Raw genomic sequence first — 16,709 nt, forward strand, 5'->3', positions numbered from 1 at the left:
TGTTAACTATAATAATAGCCTGGTCATGTGATGATTTTCTTTGTAGTCTATTGTCTCAACAGGATCCATGAAATGATTTGATGATGTGCAAGAAGATACTACATACCGATTTCACAGTCATCACCAATATAAGGATCTGGACAATCACATTGATATCCTGATCCAGGAAGCAATGAGCAGGCTCCTCCATTGCGGCAAGGTGATGTGAAACACTCATCAACTATAAAAGAAACAATAATTGATTTTAAACCAGAAGCCTTCATGAAGCGTACATATACTTGTATGTGTTACATATTATTGTCAATCAATTGTTGCTATCGATTTTTTATTTTGCAACAACTCACAAGGTATCATGGCCAAAATGTTTAAAATGACATCAGGGGACAGACATCACTTAAAGGATGAATGGAGAGAAGATAGGAAATTAATCTTGAATAGCCCTTTAGTTTGACATATGTTTGGGAAAGTTTCTTTAAAAACATGAACAGTTCAATAATAACATCAATGCTAACGTAGAAAGCATCCCTTGCATGTATGAAAATAGAATTTTATCAATAACTGTGTCCCTCAGAGCTGTGTGTTGTAAAGAAGATATAGATTCATTTTTATACTCTTAGTTAATATAACTATTCATAAAAAATTTGAATCATCATTTGCTTCAACACTCAAAGAGATCGAGTTTAACTTCTCCTTGCTTTTAAATTTCCAGTGACATGGGCCTGTATTCTGAAGTCGCTTTCTTCAGCATTCAGAACTTAGGAAAGAGCAAAGTAAACATTAGACATATACAATGTAAGGAAAATTTTGACATATTTGGCTGTTCATAATTTTAGTACAGAGTTAGACCATGGTCTAAACTCGACTTCAGAATACGGGCCATGGGTTTTACAACACATAAACTGATTGGTCAGATCATGCTCCAAGGATATGCACAACTACCACATATTTATGAATACCATACACACTTTAATTATCATGGGCTAGAGTCTCATAACTCAAAGTCACCCTAAACCCTTTTGTGAAACAGCACCAATTCATATAACACACGTACATACCTCTATCACAATTGTATTCTGTGAATCCTGGGACACAAGTACAGGTGTAATTTGTAATTCCGTTAATGACGTCATTCTCAAGTGTGTTACACGTGGCACCATTGAAACATGGTCCGGCAAAACACGCATCAACTGGAAAATATGAATAAATCATCAAGATTCAATTAATAATTACTTGTATATTGTACTCAGTTATGTGCGATTCCTTGTTAAAAAATATCTTATCTTATCTTTTGCTAAATTGAAGTTTCATGTGTGATATATCAAAAGAAAAATTGGTGTAGTGCCTGTCTGTAACAATGTGTGGGATTCATAAAAAAGATGACATAGAGAGTCTTTTGACTATTATGCGCTATATAAATTTCAAATATTATTATTATTATTATACAACATAAAGGCAGAAAATCCTTAACAAAGAATCGAATCGGCAAACTAGTTTAACCAATGAATAGTGTATATATGAAAGATGTAGTATGTAGCCAGCATGTGCCCTTCAATTTTTACCTACAGTTGTTCATGAATATAACAATGCAATACACATGACCCCCTTTAAAGGTTGAGTACCCCTCTTGGAAGCGAGGATAAAATCAGTCTTTTTTTAAAGTGGAGACCTTATCTGCGACCCTCTCAATTATGAAATCCTGGATCCACCCTTGGCCATAACAATATGTACATACATACCATTTTCACAGTGTGTCCCTAGGTATCCATCTGGACAGGTACATGTATAACCATTGGAGAGCAGGTTACAAGTCGCTCCATTTTGACAGGGATCACTGTAGCAATAGTCATCTGTAATAACAAATTATTATATATATATTATATAGGCTGCCCTTGAGTGGTATCAGATATATTGTAATAATATGCCATATGTACAATACTGGTCAGAGTTCACACACAAAGCAGAAAAGAAATATGCTAACATTAGAAAATGAGTAGTTTATGAACACAGTTACAATGTACTTTGTCCAATGAATTTCATCACAAACTACAAAGAGCATTAATAATAAAGTGAAATTTCTTGTAAATTTAGTAAATTTAATTGGTTGTCATGTGAATAATTTGATCTAATAGGCTGCACATGTCGACATACTTTACTAAAGTATGCTGTGTACTCTTAAAAATAGTTCCAAATTGTGTCATTAATATAGATATTCCACCTTTGTAACAGATACAATATTCAGATAATTTCTAATATGATTAGACAAGATCATATATTTGCTTTGCAGTCACTTGGAAAGAAACATTCATTCTTAAATCAAAACATAAATATGATGGCCATTGAGAGGGTAGAAATGCTCACCTTCACCACAAAATGTCCCTGTATAACCTGCTGTGCAGTTACATGTGTACCCAACACCTGGCTCTAGATCACAAGCAGCGCCGTTCTGACAGGGGTCACTGAAGCAGTAGTCCTCTACAATGAAAAAAAAAGAAATGCTGGCATCATCAGTGGTATTTTAGCAGAATTGGAGGGCCAGTTATCTTTCAGTTGAAGAGTAATCAGATATAACTCAATGGGCCTTGCATGATGCTTATTGTCGCTGTCGTCATATAATGATATAGTTAAATTGCTGGTGTTATTTGAGCATTGTTACCATGGTATTGACCACTGGATTGCTACAGTTACAATCAAACTAATATCGTATTTGTAATATTATCTATATTGTTCTCCCAGATCCCCTTTTACAAAACAAAAGTCACACTTGGTGATCGTACATTTGAACTTGCTTCCCAAAAGTATGGAATAGCCTGCTAATTGACATAAGAAGATCTTCATCATTGATTATTTTCAAATCAAAGTCAGAAACATATCTCTTTATTTAAGACAATTTGCTGTGTAGAATTAAGTAAAATTAGCTCTGAACAAGTGCATCTGAACATATTCATATAAAAAGCTGCACTATACAAATAAATGTTTTATATTTATATCTATCATTGTATTTGGGTAGGCCTGAAAATGAAGTGGTGAATCGTTTGCTATATGTAAGTTGGTATATGTTAGACAAATGTGACAGCCACTTTAGCTGTGTTTTCTTCTTTGACTGGAAAATTGGGAAATACTTACACATGTGGGAACCACATGTATACTTATCTATAGCATTAGTATAAGATAGCATGTTCTTACCAATTTCACATTTATCTCCAATGAATCCAGGCACACAAAAGCATTCATGGCCAACAGGGTTGAGAAGGCTACAGGTGGCGCCATTTTGACATGGTTTTAGGAAGCAGTCATCACCTTGTTAAATCAAAATAACAACTTTCAGGTTATGTTTGACGATTTGCATGGTCACATGGACAATCATGCCAGTTGTTTATGTGGCAAGTCAGGACTAAGGACTATGAGAAGTGGATAAAAAATAGAAGTGAAATGGAGAGGCGAGAAAGTGGAAGGTCTGAAAGGAGGGTAATCTATTGTGAATATGAGCGTTGTCCTTAAAAGGACTATCAACCAGTGCCGACCGCACAGAAACGTTGTTAGCATAACAGAGCGCCAGCAGTAAGCTCAGTCACATCTTTTGGACTGTTAAGTTCAAACATGTATTTCAACGTTAAGCAATGCATTGTTGCTACATTGGGCATCGCCGCCACATTACCAGTTGTAACAGGGCCTATGTTAGTGCATCGTTAGCGCTAAAAACATTTCTGTGCAGTCAGAACAAAAAGTTGAAAGTCTTGCGTATTTGGTTAGGTGAGAGAAGACTTTCTTGAATCCATGAGTGGAGTTGTAGAGCGGGAGAGAATACTTGACATTATGGGGTGGACTGACTGTCCATTTTCAGTCAGGTTCTTGATCTTCCATAATAACATGGGAAAATTGGACATTGGTTATCCATAGTTTTAGAATTTCAAGCTTGTCTAACATCTTGATATATACAGCAATACTGAAGGAGCGATCCGAGTCAACTTTCTTCTTTTGAGACTGTGGCATGAACACATTCTTATTCTTGTTTCTATTCCCTCTGTGTCAGTTGCCTTTTATTCGATTTTCAATTCTTAGTTTCATAGATTTGCCTATTCATATTATTTCAGAAATACATTTATCATGTATCAGTGTGTGGATGAATCTAAAACATATATCTATCTGCATATGTAGCTTCATCTTTCCACAATTCAATCTATTTACCCATCCATCTTTCCTGTTTTGTTATATATCAGTGAGTACTAACTATCCGAATAGCAAAATAATTTATATATTTTTTTAAATTCGCCTGATGGCTGTTCCCTGTGTTAAAGTGCATTTTATTACATTAAGTAAGAATTTAAAGTCAAATATTGTCTTACCTCTCTGGCAGTTAACGCCAGTAAAGTTAGCTAGACAACTGCAGTTGTAGGTTGATGTTCCATTTAGCTCATTATCCAAGTATGTGCTGCATGTACCTTGGTTTTGGCATGGGGTACTGGAACATGCATCCTCTGCAATAAGAAAATTTGATTTCAGTATTAAAACCGATTTGTTGTCATTAAAAAATAATAATAATTACAAATTGGATTACTTCCACTTCCGTAAAGAATGTCCCTATGATGAGAAACAGTGACTAAATATTTAAATCTATTTATCTATATCTTCTATACACTATCCAATCCTCTCTTTCCCTTCTATAGTAATACATTTATTTATTTCCTATCCTCTTCTCTTTTCCTCTCTCTCTATTTCTTCCATTTGTTTCTCATCCTCTACCATTTCTCCCCAAGTCAGCATCCTGTCTCCCCCATGTCACTCTCCTGCATCACCCTCCCTCTAATTTCCTTCTCCCTCTCGAGTCATTGTATCTCTCCCCTTTCTCTCCAACGTCTATCTGCCCCCTTCTCCCCTTTCCCCCTATCTTTCCCCCAGCTTACTGCTCAACCATCACAAAGTAGTTGGGCATAGGATATCCTCTGTCAAAACCATAGTAACATTGATGCCAATTAAACAAACTATAGATTCATGACAAAGTTGATTTGCACGCGACCAGTGTAATCAATCATGATCAGCCCTACAATAAAGGCTGATAAAGCCTGGTGTTATAGGCCATTCCTTGTACCCGAAATACAAGGGTTAGCGATTAATTGCTAAATGAATCAGACTTTTAAGTTCATCATTGCTTGCGTGTTTTCATCATCATATTTGTTCTTTCAAGTCAGCGATTAATTGTTAACTTTTGTGCGATGGGGGACACCTGGTATGATACTCACCTATGTTGCAGTTGATACCCAGCCAACCATCTGTGCAAGTACAGTCATAACCTGGGTTCGTTAGCATGCAGGATGCACCATTCTCACAGGGATTGCTTAGACATGCATTTTCTATAAGAAAGGGAAGACATTGTAAATATAATGTACAATTGATAATTGTTCAGTGCCATTAGTAGTACTAAAGAGATGTGTATGCATTCTTTTTTAACTACAAATCTGACTGACCCAACTGCAATTCAGAATATTTCAGCTGTCATCTAGTCTTTCTAAAGGTCTAGAAATTTCATGGACCCAAAAATAACATAGACTCAACTACATTGTAAAATAATTAAATCTCTCTGAATCAAAACAAAACGCAATAATTACTCTCCCAGTATGTCATAGAAATAAGATAAGCACATTCACAAGTTGATGACGATCTTAAAGAAACATAATGAGCTCACCTATCTCACAAAGATCTCCAGTCCAGTCGGAATCGCATGAGCATTCAAAATCAGTCAAACCGATATTGGTGCAGTTACCAAGGTTCTGGCATGGGTTTGGTAGACACACATCATCTGTAATGCAAGAAAATAATTTCATCAATGTTACTATTTGTACAAGATGACACACTTTCTAGACATCCTAGGGACACCCACTGTAAAACTACCTCTTGTATCATTCCCATCTTAAAGCTCCTGAGAGTTAAGAGCCAAATCAATCATGAAATGGGAAAAACCAATTGCAATTGATTATTGCAGCAATAGATTTAGATAATAACAATGTTTACATTGTTATTATCTAAATTTATCTGATTTGAATATAAAGAATCAAGTGTTATGGAATAACTCATTGATCAAAGTAGATGGGAAAGTTATATATAAACAACTTTGGCTTAAAAATGGGATCATCAGTATTAAACATTTCATGGATGAACAAAACAATTTTCTCTCACATACAAATTTTTTACAAAAATACAAAATTAATTGTAATTTTCTTGAATATCATTCATTGATTTCTGCAATACCCAATGAATGGAAACATTTTAGTCAACATCTTGTTGAGAGTAAAACAACTCAAGAAGATTTGTTGTATAATTTGAATAATGTTCTTAAGGTATGCAAGTTTATCCATAGAATTTCTGTTGATAAAATCTTAAAGTCCCCTACTTCGCAATCAAAATGGGCATCCATTTTAAATGAACCGGTTAATAATTGGAACAGATTGTATATGATTCCCTTTAAATGCTGTCTTTCTACAAAGCTCCGCTACTTTTAATATAAACTTTTCAATCGGATAATGGGGGTGAACAAACATCTTTACGATATTGGCTTGTGTGAATCTAATTTATGTACATTTTGTTCTTCCTCTGTTGAAAGTATTTCACATCTGTTTTGGGACTGCCCTGTAACTCAACAATTTATTCAAAACTTCCAAACCTCTTATTTGAACAATAACGTGTATTTGAATAAGAATTTATTTTTGTTTGGTTGCCCTGACGCTCAATACTCTACTTTAAACCGTTATATTCTTTATGCTAAATATTTCATTTTTTCGACACGTTGTAAGGGTAATCGGTTGTGTTTTAGCTCTTTTAAGAGTGTATTGAAATGCTATTGTGAAATTGAAAGGGTTCTCAGTCAAAAACATCATAATTTTGTCATTCATTAGATAATAGTACGCATGTACAGTTGTTGTAAACATGTTGGCTTCATGATTCTTTTGTAAATTGAATTGCTTTCGTGTTTGATTTCTGAATAATATCTTTCTATGAAAGAAAAAAAACAATGTTTACGGCTTGGTCAATCTTTTGCAGATGGAAACAAATATTCTTTGATAATCGTTTAATATTTGGTTTTTATTCAAACATGGAAGTGGCAGACTGGCTGATAATAACAAGCCCTTCTAAAAATCTCTCTTGATAAATTAATCATTTCAAGGAATTTGAAGCCAGAGGGTACGAGCTGAATTTTGTTTGACCTTTGTTTTGTTAGTGGTCTCAGTTATGAAATCTAGTTTCTACCAAAATATCCAGTAAAAAAAAAAACATCAAGACCAAGTCTTACAAAGAGTTACAGTCGATCCGATCAACCAACAATATGGAGATCCATTAATGTCATAATTATTTTCTACAAGAATTTAGCACAATGTCCTTTGTTAGCACAGAGAAGCACAATGAATTTCAAGAAAATGATAAATACATGAATATACAGTGTCTAGAAAAAAAATTGAAAATGCATAATAGATGTTCATGTTGCTGGCTATTCATAGTTGTGGTTGATCAGATCAATGGTAACACTTTGTAAGATGGGGCCCTGATCTGACCTTGGCATTAAAAACTTCTAAAACTTATATTGCATAATTCATGAACAATTAATTGTAAACTGTACATGACTGTGCATGGTTCACATCCTTGACTATCAAACAGAGAGTTTGAAAATCAAATCCCATCTGATACTAGCAAGAGACTTATCTACATTTGCCACTCCACATATACAGGAGTTAAATGGATACCATGTAAGGATTAACATTGATGCATTTGGAAATAATGTGACTGTGATATACATATGATGATTGAAGCAGTTACCTAGTTGACATTGGTCGCCCACCCATCCACTGGTACATTCACACCTGAAATCAGAGTCTCCTACGTATATACAGGTGGCTCCATTCATACAAGGAGTGTCAAAGCACAGGTCCACTGTGAAGAAAAGAATTGAAATGATATGTTAAAAAATATGCAGCACATGGATATTTACGTGCACAAAGTAACAAAATTGCATGAAGTGACAAGTGATATCTTCAATTTTCCATTAAAAGTTTCAGTCAGTGTTTATAAGACTTCATGTTTGGGTTAAATTCTCCTGATCAACTTTGAAAGGACGAACATACAGTTGAAAGTTTATCATAGCCCATTCATGATGAATAAATGTTAAGTCTGTCCTATTATCTAGTTTATTATTTAACCTTTTCATCTATAAACAAATATTTTCATTATTTTTTCATTCATTTGGCCTTTTAGTTAGGGCTATACAGTTGATAAATCATGATCAAACACTACACTCAGTGTTAGCATGGTTCGAGATCTTAATGAGACATCATTTAGAGCACGAGTGGTTTCTACATAAGAGATCCAAATGCTCATTTCTTTGAATACATCATGTAATACCAGATTCATAAAGGTTGTTGTTCGTTCCTTACCTATATCACAATCGAATCCCCTCCATCCGCCAATACACGTGCAGGTATAGTTGCTATCAGCAACGTAATTACATACTCCATTTACACAAGGGTTGTTCAGAATGCAAAGGTTTTCTAAGAGGGAGAGAAAAAAGATGAAAACAAAGGGAAAGAAATTTTAGTTATTTCTTTCCTCACAGGTTGGAAATTAGTAAAAGGTAAGAACTTAACTATAATGACATAGCCTATTATTGATCTTTAAGTTTCTTATCATATCACTCTTTGAAGTGTCCTTTAGAAATCGACACCCCATAACTGTTTTTTTATTTAAAGAAATGATCTATTGATCCCAGGAACAAATGGATAGTAAAAATCTAAGAAACCAACCAATATAAACTTCTGTCATTACTAGTAACATTAATAAAATCATACTCTTCCCCAACGCTTGCAAATAAGTCTAAATCCATTTTTAGAAAATCCCAAATAATGGTACACAGGGTGTTGAAAAGTTATCTCAGTCCATGGATTGTATTTGAATAGTCCTTTCTTCAAGTTGGGTTCTTAATGTTCATCTGGCCGGCGTTTTTGGTAAAGGATTTTTTTTTATTTCAACAACATCTGTTTTCAGCTAATATCCTTGCATCCGATTGGTTGGGAGCAAACTAGTGAGTGAAAATCACTGATAGGCCACCTTTTAATAGAACACTTTATTTCTTCCTTCCCTAACATGGAACATGTGTCTATTAAACTAACAAATAAAGTGGTAGATTTGGAACAGTTGGATCTTGGAAGCACACTGCACTTCAAACTGCTATGTATCAGCACATGGGGCCCATTTCATAAAACATGGTATGATAACAAGTTTGAAATAACAGTTTAAAGCTGCTGAAGTCTTTCAATTTGATTGGCTGATATGAAACTTGTAATATAAATTTGCATTTGTAATCATTACAAGTCTTTATGAAACGGAACCCTAAACTGCTAAAACAGAACCTTGTGTGCTTAATATAGCACTTAAAGTAAGGTTTAAACAAATCGAGTGCTGAAAATCAGCAACCCATATTGCAGTCACTGTGTAAGCCCCTTAGCGCGCTGATGTTGCAATTTTGCACATTCGTACAACTAAATTCAACAATCGTAATAATTTTTTTCTCCCCTACCTTCAAATTAGATAAGCTAATAAAAGGCAATAGTTCTTGGATGACATCTATAAAATGATAATAAGCACCAATGGTGCAATATGGATATCTTGAATTAAAGAACAAGACATGGAAACAATTGTCATTATTATCCCCTCAAATTTAAGTCAGCGTGTCTAAAGAGACCGTTTTCACGTACACCCTCAGGTGACCATAGAATCTTGGCTTGGTTTTGATATGATTTTTCTTACTTACCATGTTCGCAATTATCACCCAAGTAGCCAGAGGCACATGAGCATGTGTAGTTTAATCCATCTACTGTACATGTGCCCCCATTCAGACAAGGTTGATCCTGGCATGTATTCACTGCAAGAGGAAACATAGCCAAGCAATTCTGTTCAGACATTGGATATGTAGCAATATTTCATACTTGAATATTGTCAATATGCATAAAGTATGCCCCTTGCAAAATGAAAGTATTCTTTGTAAATTTGTGGGCTGCTTTAAGTTTTGCTCTATGTATAACTCACCCTCTCAATAAATTTCAATTAAAAATCAAAGTTAAAGTAGCTATAATGAATATGAATAATCAGACTTTGAAATATAATAAACATGGTTTAGGACCATAGATATACAATTAATGTAAATGATTTTTTTTTTCTTAATGAATATTTCATTGAAATTATGAAACTAAGCCCTATTGTAAGGCAATACCAAGCTTTATTAATTCTCTTGTAATCTCACAGTAAATATCTCGACTGGGGTTATTACTACTATTAAAATAAAATTTCATGCTATCTTTAATAGTTTGAACATTTCAAGTATTTCAGTAGTGCACACATAGAAAATGGCTTGTACTTACATTAACAATCTATAATTTGCAAAGAAATAATACTGCTATGCAAAAATCAGTGCATAAAGTAACGTGTACAAACTGAAATATGCAAGCACTTTCCCAAAGACCCAAAACATTGTGAAGAACGCAAAGAAAATAGAAGTGCTAGGCTGTGTTTGAGGAAGAATGTGAGTGCTTCATGAGAAATTGAACAGTGTTCCCAGCACCATTTGCAAAGCCAGCAAGCATTACTCTTAAGCTGTAGGATCTAATTTCCTAAACGCTGCAAAATATCCATAACAATGGCCATTGATATGGCCAAGGAAATACGCTGCTCTTAACATCTCTAAAATTCGGAATAACTGTATATATTAAAAAAAAAATCATATTTGTATAAACAAGTGTATCACTGAAAAATATTGATAGAAAAAGTTGATGGCTTTAACTTTGAAAAGACACTATATTTGAACAAAAATATTGATGAATAATTAATTTGAAATAGGAATTTAGAGCAATTAAATGTAGTTTACATTAAGTATGAAAATTGTAATAATAAAAAATACAGAGCGAGGTGATGATCCACTCCATGATATGCCTGTTGCTGACGATGCTGAAAATGAAAATTGAAGGAGCCAAATCCAATTACATGTTAATCCGGTTTTTCTTAATGTCTTCAAAGATCAATCTATTAATGAAAAAAATCAAGAGCATGGAATGATAAGAAATGTAATGATTGTCAGCACTCCGCTTGTCCGATCCAGGCCGTCGGAAGGAGGAGGCATGCTGGCAGGCCACTGTAAACGACACTGTTGGGGCAAAGTATTTGCAATTAAGGGCAGAGATATCCGGCCACTTTCTCCGGTTGGCCAGACTGAATGTTGAGAACCAGTTATTCCAGGATTGCCTGCTCAAGCTCTTCACATTAAAAAAAAATAAAACATACAAAAAAAAGTCTTTTGAACAACTTTTGTTGGTACTTACCTTCATCGCAACGTTGCCCCACCCACTCGCCGGTGCAGGCGCATGTGAAGTTCAGCGTTAAATCGTTCGCACAAGTTGCTCCATTTGCACACGGGTCGTAAATCAGACAGAAGTCGGTCACTGTATTCGTGAATGAATAACATACACAAAAAGATGTTTTGGGCTTCATATCAAGGCCTCTAATATGCCCAATTTGTTTCAACATTGTTGATGAGGAAGGGGTGTGGAGAGGTGAGCACTATTTTTAAGACTTAATAAACTTGAACTTGGTGCCTCCTTTTGGCTATATTTTCCATTACATTATTTGTATTCTTATATCAAAAGTTTTTTTACGTTTAGATATCAAATGAATACACGTAATGCCAGTCATATACACACTACATGCAAATAACATATGTAAAGTACCTTCAAGGCGTGCATTTAACAACGACTAATATAAGGTTAAAAAGGTGATAATACAAGTTATACATATCATTTTAGAATTCCATTACGTCAGAATTTTTTTTTTTTGGATAATTTAGACTTTGAAATTCTATGTAATGATCTTCTTTTCCTCACCCGATTCGCAACTAACGCCTCCATAGCCGTCTGCACAGTCGCATATGTAGTTACTTGGGAAACCGGTACATCCAAGAGCGTTGTTCAAACATGGGGAAGAAAGACATGGGTCCTCTGTTTCGTGCATGGGGTAATGTGTAACCATACAGTTTAGTATATTCTTATTCCTATATTAGATGAATTGATTCCTCATCTTAACGAGAAATATATTTAGTAAAGTATAGGGGTAATGTACATCCAGGTTTTATTCTATTCTAATTCTTGTTCTTAATATTGATTACTAATCTCGAGAAGAACCATATGGGCAATGAGCAATCAGGGTTTTTATTCTTATCAACTCAGTGATCACTAATCTTAAAGAGAAATGTATTCAGATGATTAATATTTTTTCTCTTATTAAACAATCAAAATCCAATTAAAAACACTTTGTTAATGTTTTTTTTCATTTGTTTCTATCATCTGTTTTCCAACATTATTTCTAATTGGTAATCTAGCTACTGCAGTTAAACTGGAACTATTTCTCATACCTAAATTATAAGAACTAGTTTGAATATGTTTGTTCGAGCGTTATCAATCAATGTATTGTTAGGGATTATCAGCATTAAAATGGTTTACTATTCTAGTGGTCTAAGAATAAATAAACAATTACTAACTGATGGTTCTATCAAAATTGTTATGAAAGTCAGTCGAAGTTGTGGAACACATAACAATGTTTTTTGTTAATTATTTTGTTAATCCGTAAAAGCTAGACAACGGAAATACATTGAGTTAATATCAGTTTTAAGTATAAAACATAAATATCAAACAGCCAAGGCATAACGTGATAAAGTTGAATTATTTATGATATCGAATGATTAAACACCAATGCAAGGACACACGGTTATAGATACCATTTTATGAAACGAATATTATGAAAGAACAAATTACATAATCATGCAATAGAAGGTTTCACTCTATTTATAACGGATCTGAAAGAAAGAATAAAATTATAAGGATGAATATGAAAGGAATCATTATTAACATGCATGTAAATAAATAGTTTTGTATATAAATAAAATTTAAATAGGTAAAGGAAGAAGACCAGCCGAACTTCTTCTCGATGGAAAGGAAGATGATGAATAAGGTTCATGATGACGCTGTTGAAACAAGAGTTTAATATTTAATGATGAAATATTGACGTATATATACAAGAAAAAAAAGGAGTATATGACATCATATGATTATAAAAAGCCGTAATACTGAAACTGGTAGGAGACAAAAACCGGTCCTTTCCGATCATTGATCTTCAAATTGGGATATCGGTGCAGGAGTTACGAGCCTGAACTGCAAGAACGAGACGTTTAGAACAACTTCATGAGCATTGAATTGATATTCAACAGAAAATTCCAAAACATAAAAAGGGAATGAGCCAATAGCCTACGTCTTGATATACATGTATTATGCAAGTCTGACATTTGTCAATGCGCTATATTCCCTGTAGCATGAGCCCCTAGTTTGCATTCTATTCGAAGAATTCGCAAAAAATGCAGTGTGGTGGCAATGTTAGCATAGAGACTTTGAGTGAGAGAAAAGGCACAACAACAAGGAAAAGAATAATTATTTATGCATTTTCGATTTAGTTGCCAAGTTGCAAAGATTGAAAATGAGCCCTTAAATTTTCGAAGCGCATTTTGTGAAAGCAAGTGCAGTGTGTCAAGTCTGAAAAATTGTGATAGCGGCATGAATTATGATATTCATAGTTGGCATGGACATGATGGAAGAAAGAGGCAGTCGCTGTGGCCAATGGTGGATGGGGTGGGTGGGAGAAAACTGTGAAACTGAATGATCAACTTATGGACACTCCTTGTCTTGATTATGTGTAGAGATTAATAGAAGGACTTATGCTCAAAAGTAAAAACGCCAGTGTGGAATACAAATGCGAGAAGGAAAACAGCAAAACACCAATGAGATCATATGAAAAATGATGAAAGATAACGGAAGTGGATGTGATGGGCAATGAAAGTGAAAGGAAACACTTGTCATGCTTGCTTGCTTGAAAAATTGATAGATGATAAAAAGGCTGGCACATGCACATGCTTATAGGTCTTTACCAATCTCGCAGGTGTCTCCAACGAATTCATCAGGGCATGCACACTCGAAAGACCCGACGCTTCCTGTACACACGCCACCGTTTTGGCAGGGAATACTGCCACATGGATCCTCTGATTACGACATTGAAATATAAAAAGGTTTTGTTTGTTGAATGATCAAGATGAAGGAAAGCACTGACCCCCCCCCCCCCCGATTAACCCAATAAATTCACCACAGGGGTCGCGGAACGTTTTTAAAAGTAGGGGGGGCTGAGCCAAAAGTGGTGGTGGGGCTGACCGTGCTAAAATCACAATCATATAGTCAATTTACGTTTTTGTACACGAATTTGTAAAGAAGTGGGGAGATGGGGCTGAAGCCCCCCCCCCCTCGTTTCCGCCGCCCCTGCACCATCATAACGTTAGTTTAACATTTTTGACCTCATACAAATTGTATGCCTTCACCATCACTGAGAAACAAATTGTTACTTAAAATAGTCACACATGGTAATTGTGAAGACGATTTTTTTTACGAAAACGTTGACAAAATACAAACAACATATAGGCCTAGATGATATTACTTTTTAATGATTCCTTGCTAGATGATGTTGTTGGATGCGCCCTTTGCAAATGGTTGATTGTTAATATTTTTCAGATTTCGAAATAACATCTGTGCAGCTCAATATACTCAATTCCTGTCAGAAAGATTATAAACCATGATCAGAATTGAGATCAATTTGTATTTTTTTTGCAATTTTTTATTTCAATGATCCATTCTGACAGTGGTTGTTTGAATTGGCATCTTTACTTTATTTGCACCATGGCCTAAATTTTGTTGGCCCGGTTCTAACAATGTTTATATATTCGTTACGCTGTGGTTTAGATTTGGTTGTCACGATTTTAAGGCCTGGTCACACCGCCCGAGCGTTGTTGGAGCGGTCGTGGAGCGGTAGGGAGAGAGGGTCGAATTTCGCTCACAAAACTTGGGGAAAAAAATCGAAAAAAAAACAATCGAAATCGAAAATGGTGAACGGTAGCGAGCGGTGATGATTTTTTATCTCCGCTCCACGACCGCTCCAACAACGCTCGGGCGGTGTGACCAGGCCTTTAACGTGGTTTATGATATTCACAGGTTTTAATTCAAATTAGTAAAAGATGTGGGATTTTTTTTATTTAACTAGCATCGAACCAATCATGGTGAAAGGTGAAACTACCACAATTGTCATATGCATGAAATGCATGAAGGAAGACCACTGTATGGATGGGAAAAATTAAATAAAAGTGGGCCGATTGGAAGATAAATGACACGATACAAAACAACCAGTTACACGGGGTTAATGGTAACATTAATTACGATCAAAATAGACAGAATACTGTACCATCAAAACACAGGTCACCGACCCAGCCGGTAAAACACTCGCAGGAGAAGTTAGTATCATTGTTGTGACATGTGCTATTCTCAGAACACGGTTGAGTTTCACACGGGTCAGCTGGAAGGACGGCAAAAGGGGTGCAATCGTTAGGAACAAGAGTGCAAGTAAAAATTCAAAGAAGGGAACATGTTTGAAAGGTCTATGAACATCTATATGAAGGAGGAGAGCCAACTATGTTTTCCTATCATTCTTCTTGGTCAATCTATGAATTCTAACTTGTTCTAAATTCAAGCAAAAAATCTCGACATGGTGTTCTATCGCGGACAAGCTACATTTAATGTTCCTCACCCTCGTAATTCATGTAGTTACAGGGTTTTGATAGAGAACCCTTAAAGCACAAGGTTTTCTCAATGTATAATTGATTCTAAATTATTTTACATATCAGATATTGATTTTCCCGAATTCGGAGTCTATTATTTGCATTATTTGAATTTAATGATATATACAACTCACAAATATGCTGAAAATGGATTTCTAATTTATTTCTGGTAACTAGTAACTATGGTAAAAGCCCGATCCTTACTATCTGCATATTTTCTTGTCTAATCATGTTCTATGATTTAGGATCAGTAAGGTGTATTCTTTGATTAGATGTCATTCATACACTTGTAGCAATTGCCATCACTTTATTATCTAGCGGGAGGATTGTATTGCATTTATGGGGATCTTATTTCCTATAAACAAGAATGAAACAATGAAAGCTATTTTATATACATGTATATCTAAAAAAAGGTTATTCAAAATGTAGATAATTACGTATTTCACACCGAATTCCATCCCAGCCGGCATCACAGGAACATGCGAAACTGTTCTCAAATGAGATACAGTTTCCATTAGGGATACATGGTGAGCTAATACAAGGATCCACTGCATTGAAATAAGTGAAGTGTTAGCAAAAAACGTGCCGAAAACAAAACATCAAAACTCACTCGTGGTGTTAGATTTTTATAAATCGATTCTAAATGGTGTAGAGGTAATAAAAACATTTCAAATTCACTCATTGTGCGTATTAAATTGAACTACATGTACTATGTTAAGCCCATCGTTTTCATTTCATAGGTTATAGTTATGAGTTATCCAGGGGCACAGTATATGAAAAATCGCCAAATAAAAGGTTCAGTTTCGAAAGTTTGTTTGAGAAAGGGTTCAATTAAAGCACTGCTTGATATAAAACGTCAAGTATACCTCAGTCAAGAAATAAAATTCTTTCCAAGGAAAGTGATTATACACATTTTTGTATTCGATATTTTTAACATTAACACCCCCCCCCCCCCCCGAAGACTATATTACCTTAAACATGT

The 16,709-nt window shown here is 34.9% G+C and overlaps 1 protein-coding gene across 1 annotated transcript in view; it reads right to left on the reverse strand.

Moving 5' to 3' along the window:
* LOC121431356 (neurogenic locus notch homolog protein 1-like) overlaps window positions 1–16,709 on the reverse strand; it is a 69,610-nt gene that overhangs the window by 40,787 nt on the left and 12,114 nt on the right. The window contains exons 7-22 of the mRNA XM_041628896.1: window positions 16,165–16,275; window positions 15,355–15,465; window positions 14,000–14,110; window positions 11,910–12,023; window positions 11,352–11,471; window positions 9,791–9,901; window positions 8,418–8,531; window positions 7,804–7,917; window positions 5,681–5,794; window positions 5,238–5,348; window positions 4,344–4,475; window positions 3,184–3,297; window positions 2,359–2,472; window positions 1,737–1,847; window positions 1,056–1,187; window positions 107–220 (exon numbers count right to left, since the gene is read on the reverse strand). Of these exons, the coding sequence (XP_041484830.1) occupies window positions 107–220; window positions 1,056–1,187; window positions 1,737–1,847; window positions 2,359–2,472; window positions 3,184–3,297; window positions 4,344–4,475; window positions 5,238–5,348; window positions 5,681–5,794; window positions 7,804–7,917; window positions 8,418–8,531; window positions 9,791–9,901; window positions 11,352–11,471; window positions 11,910–12,023; window positions 14,000–14,110; window positions 15,355–15,465; window positions 16,165–16,275 (1,848 nt within the window). The remainder of the gene's footprint in view (window positions 1–106; window positions 221–1,055; window positions 1,188–1,736; window positions 1,848–2,358; window positions 2,473–3,183; window positions 3,298–4,343; window positions 4,476–5,237; window positions 5,349–5,680; window positions 5,795–7,803; window positions 7,918–8,417; window positions 8,532–9,790; window positions 9,902–11,351; window positions 11,472–11,909; window positions 12,024–13,999; window positions 14,111–15,354; window positions 15,466–16,164; window positions 16,276–16,709) is intronic.

The sequence above is a fragment of the Lytechinus variegatus genome, chromosome 17 (assembly GCF_018143015.1).
Source record: "Lytechinus variegatus isolate NC3 chromosome 17, Lvar_3.0, whole genome shotgun sequence".
Lineage (NCBI taxonomy): Eukaryota > Metazoa > Echinodermata > Echinoidea > Temnopleuroida > Toxopneustidae > Lytechinus > Lytechinus variegatus.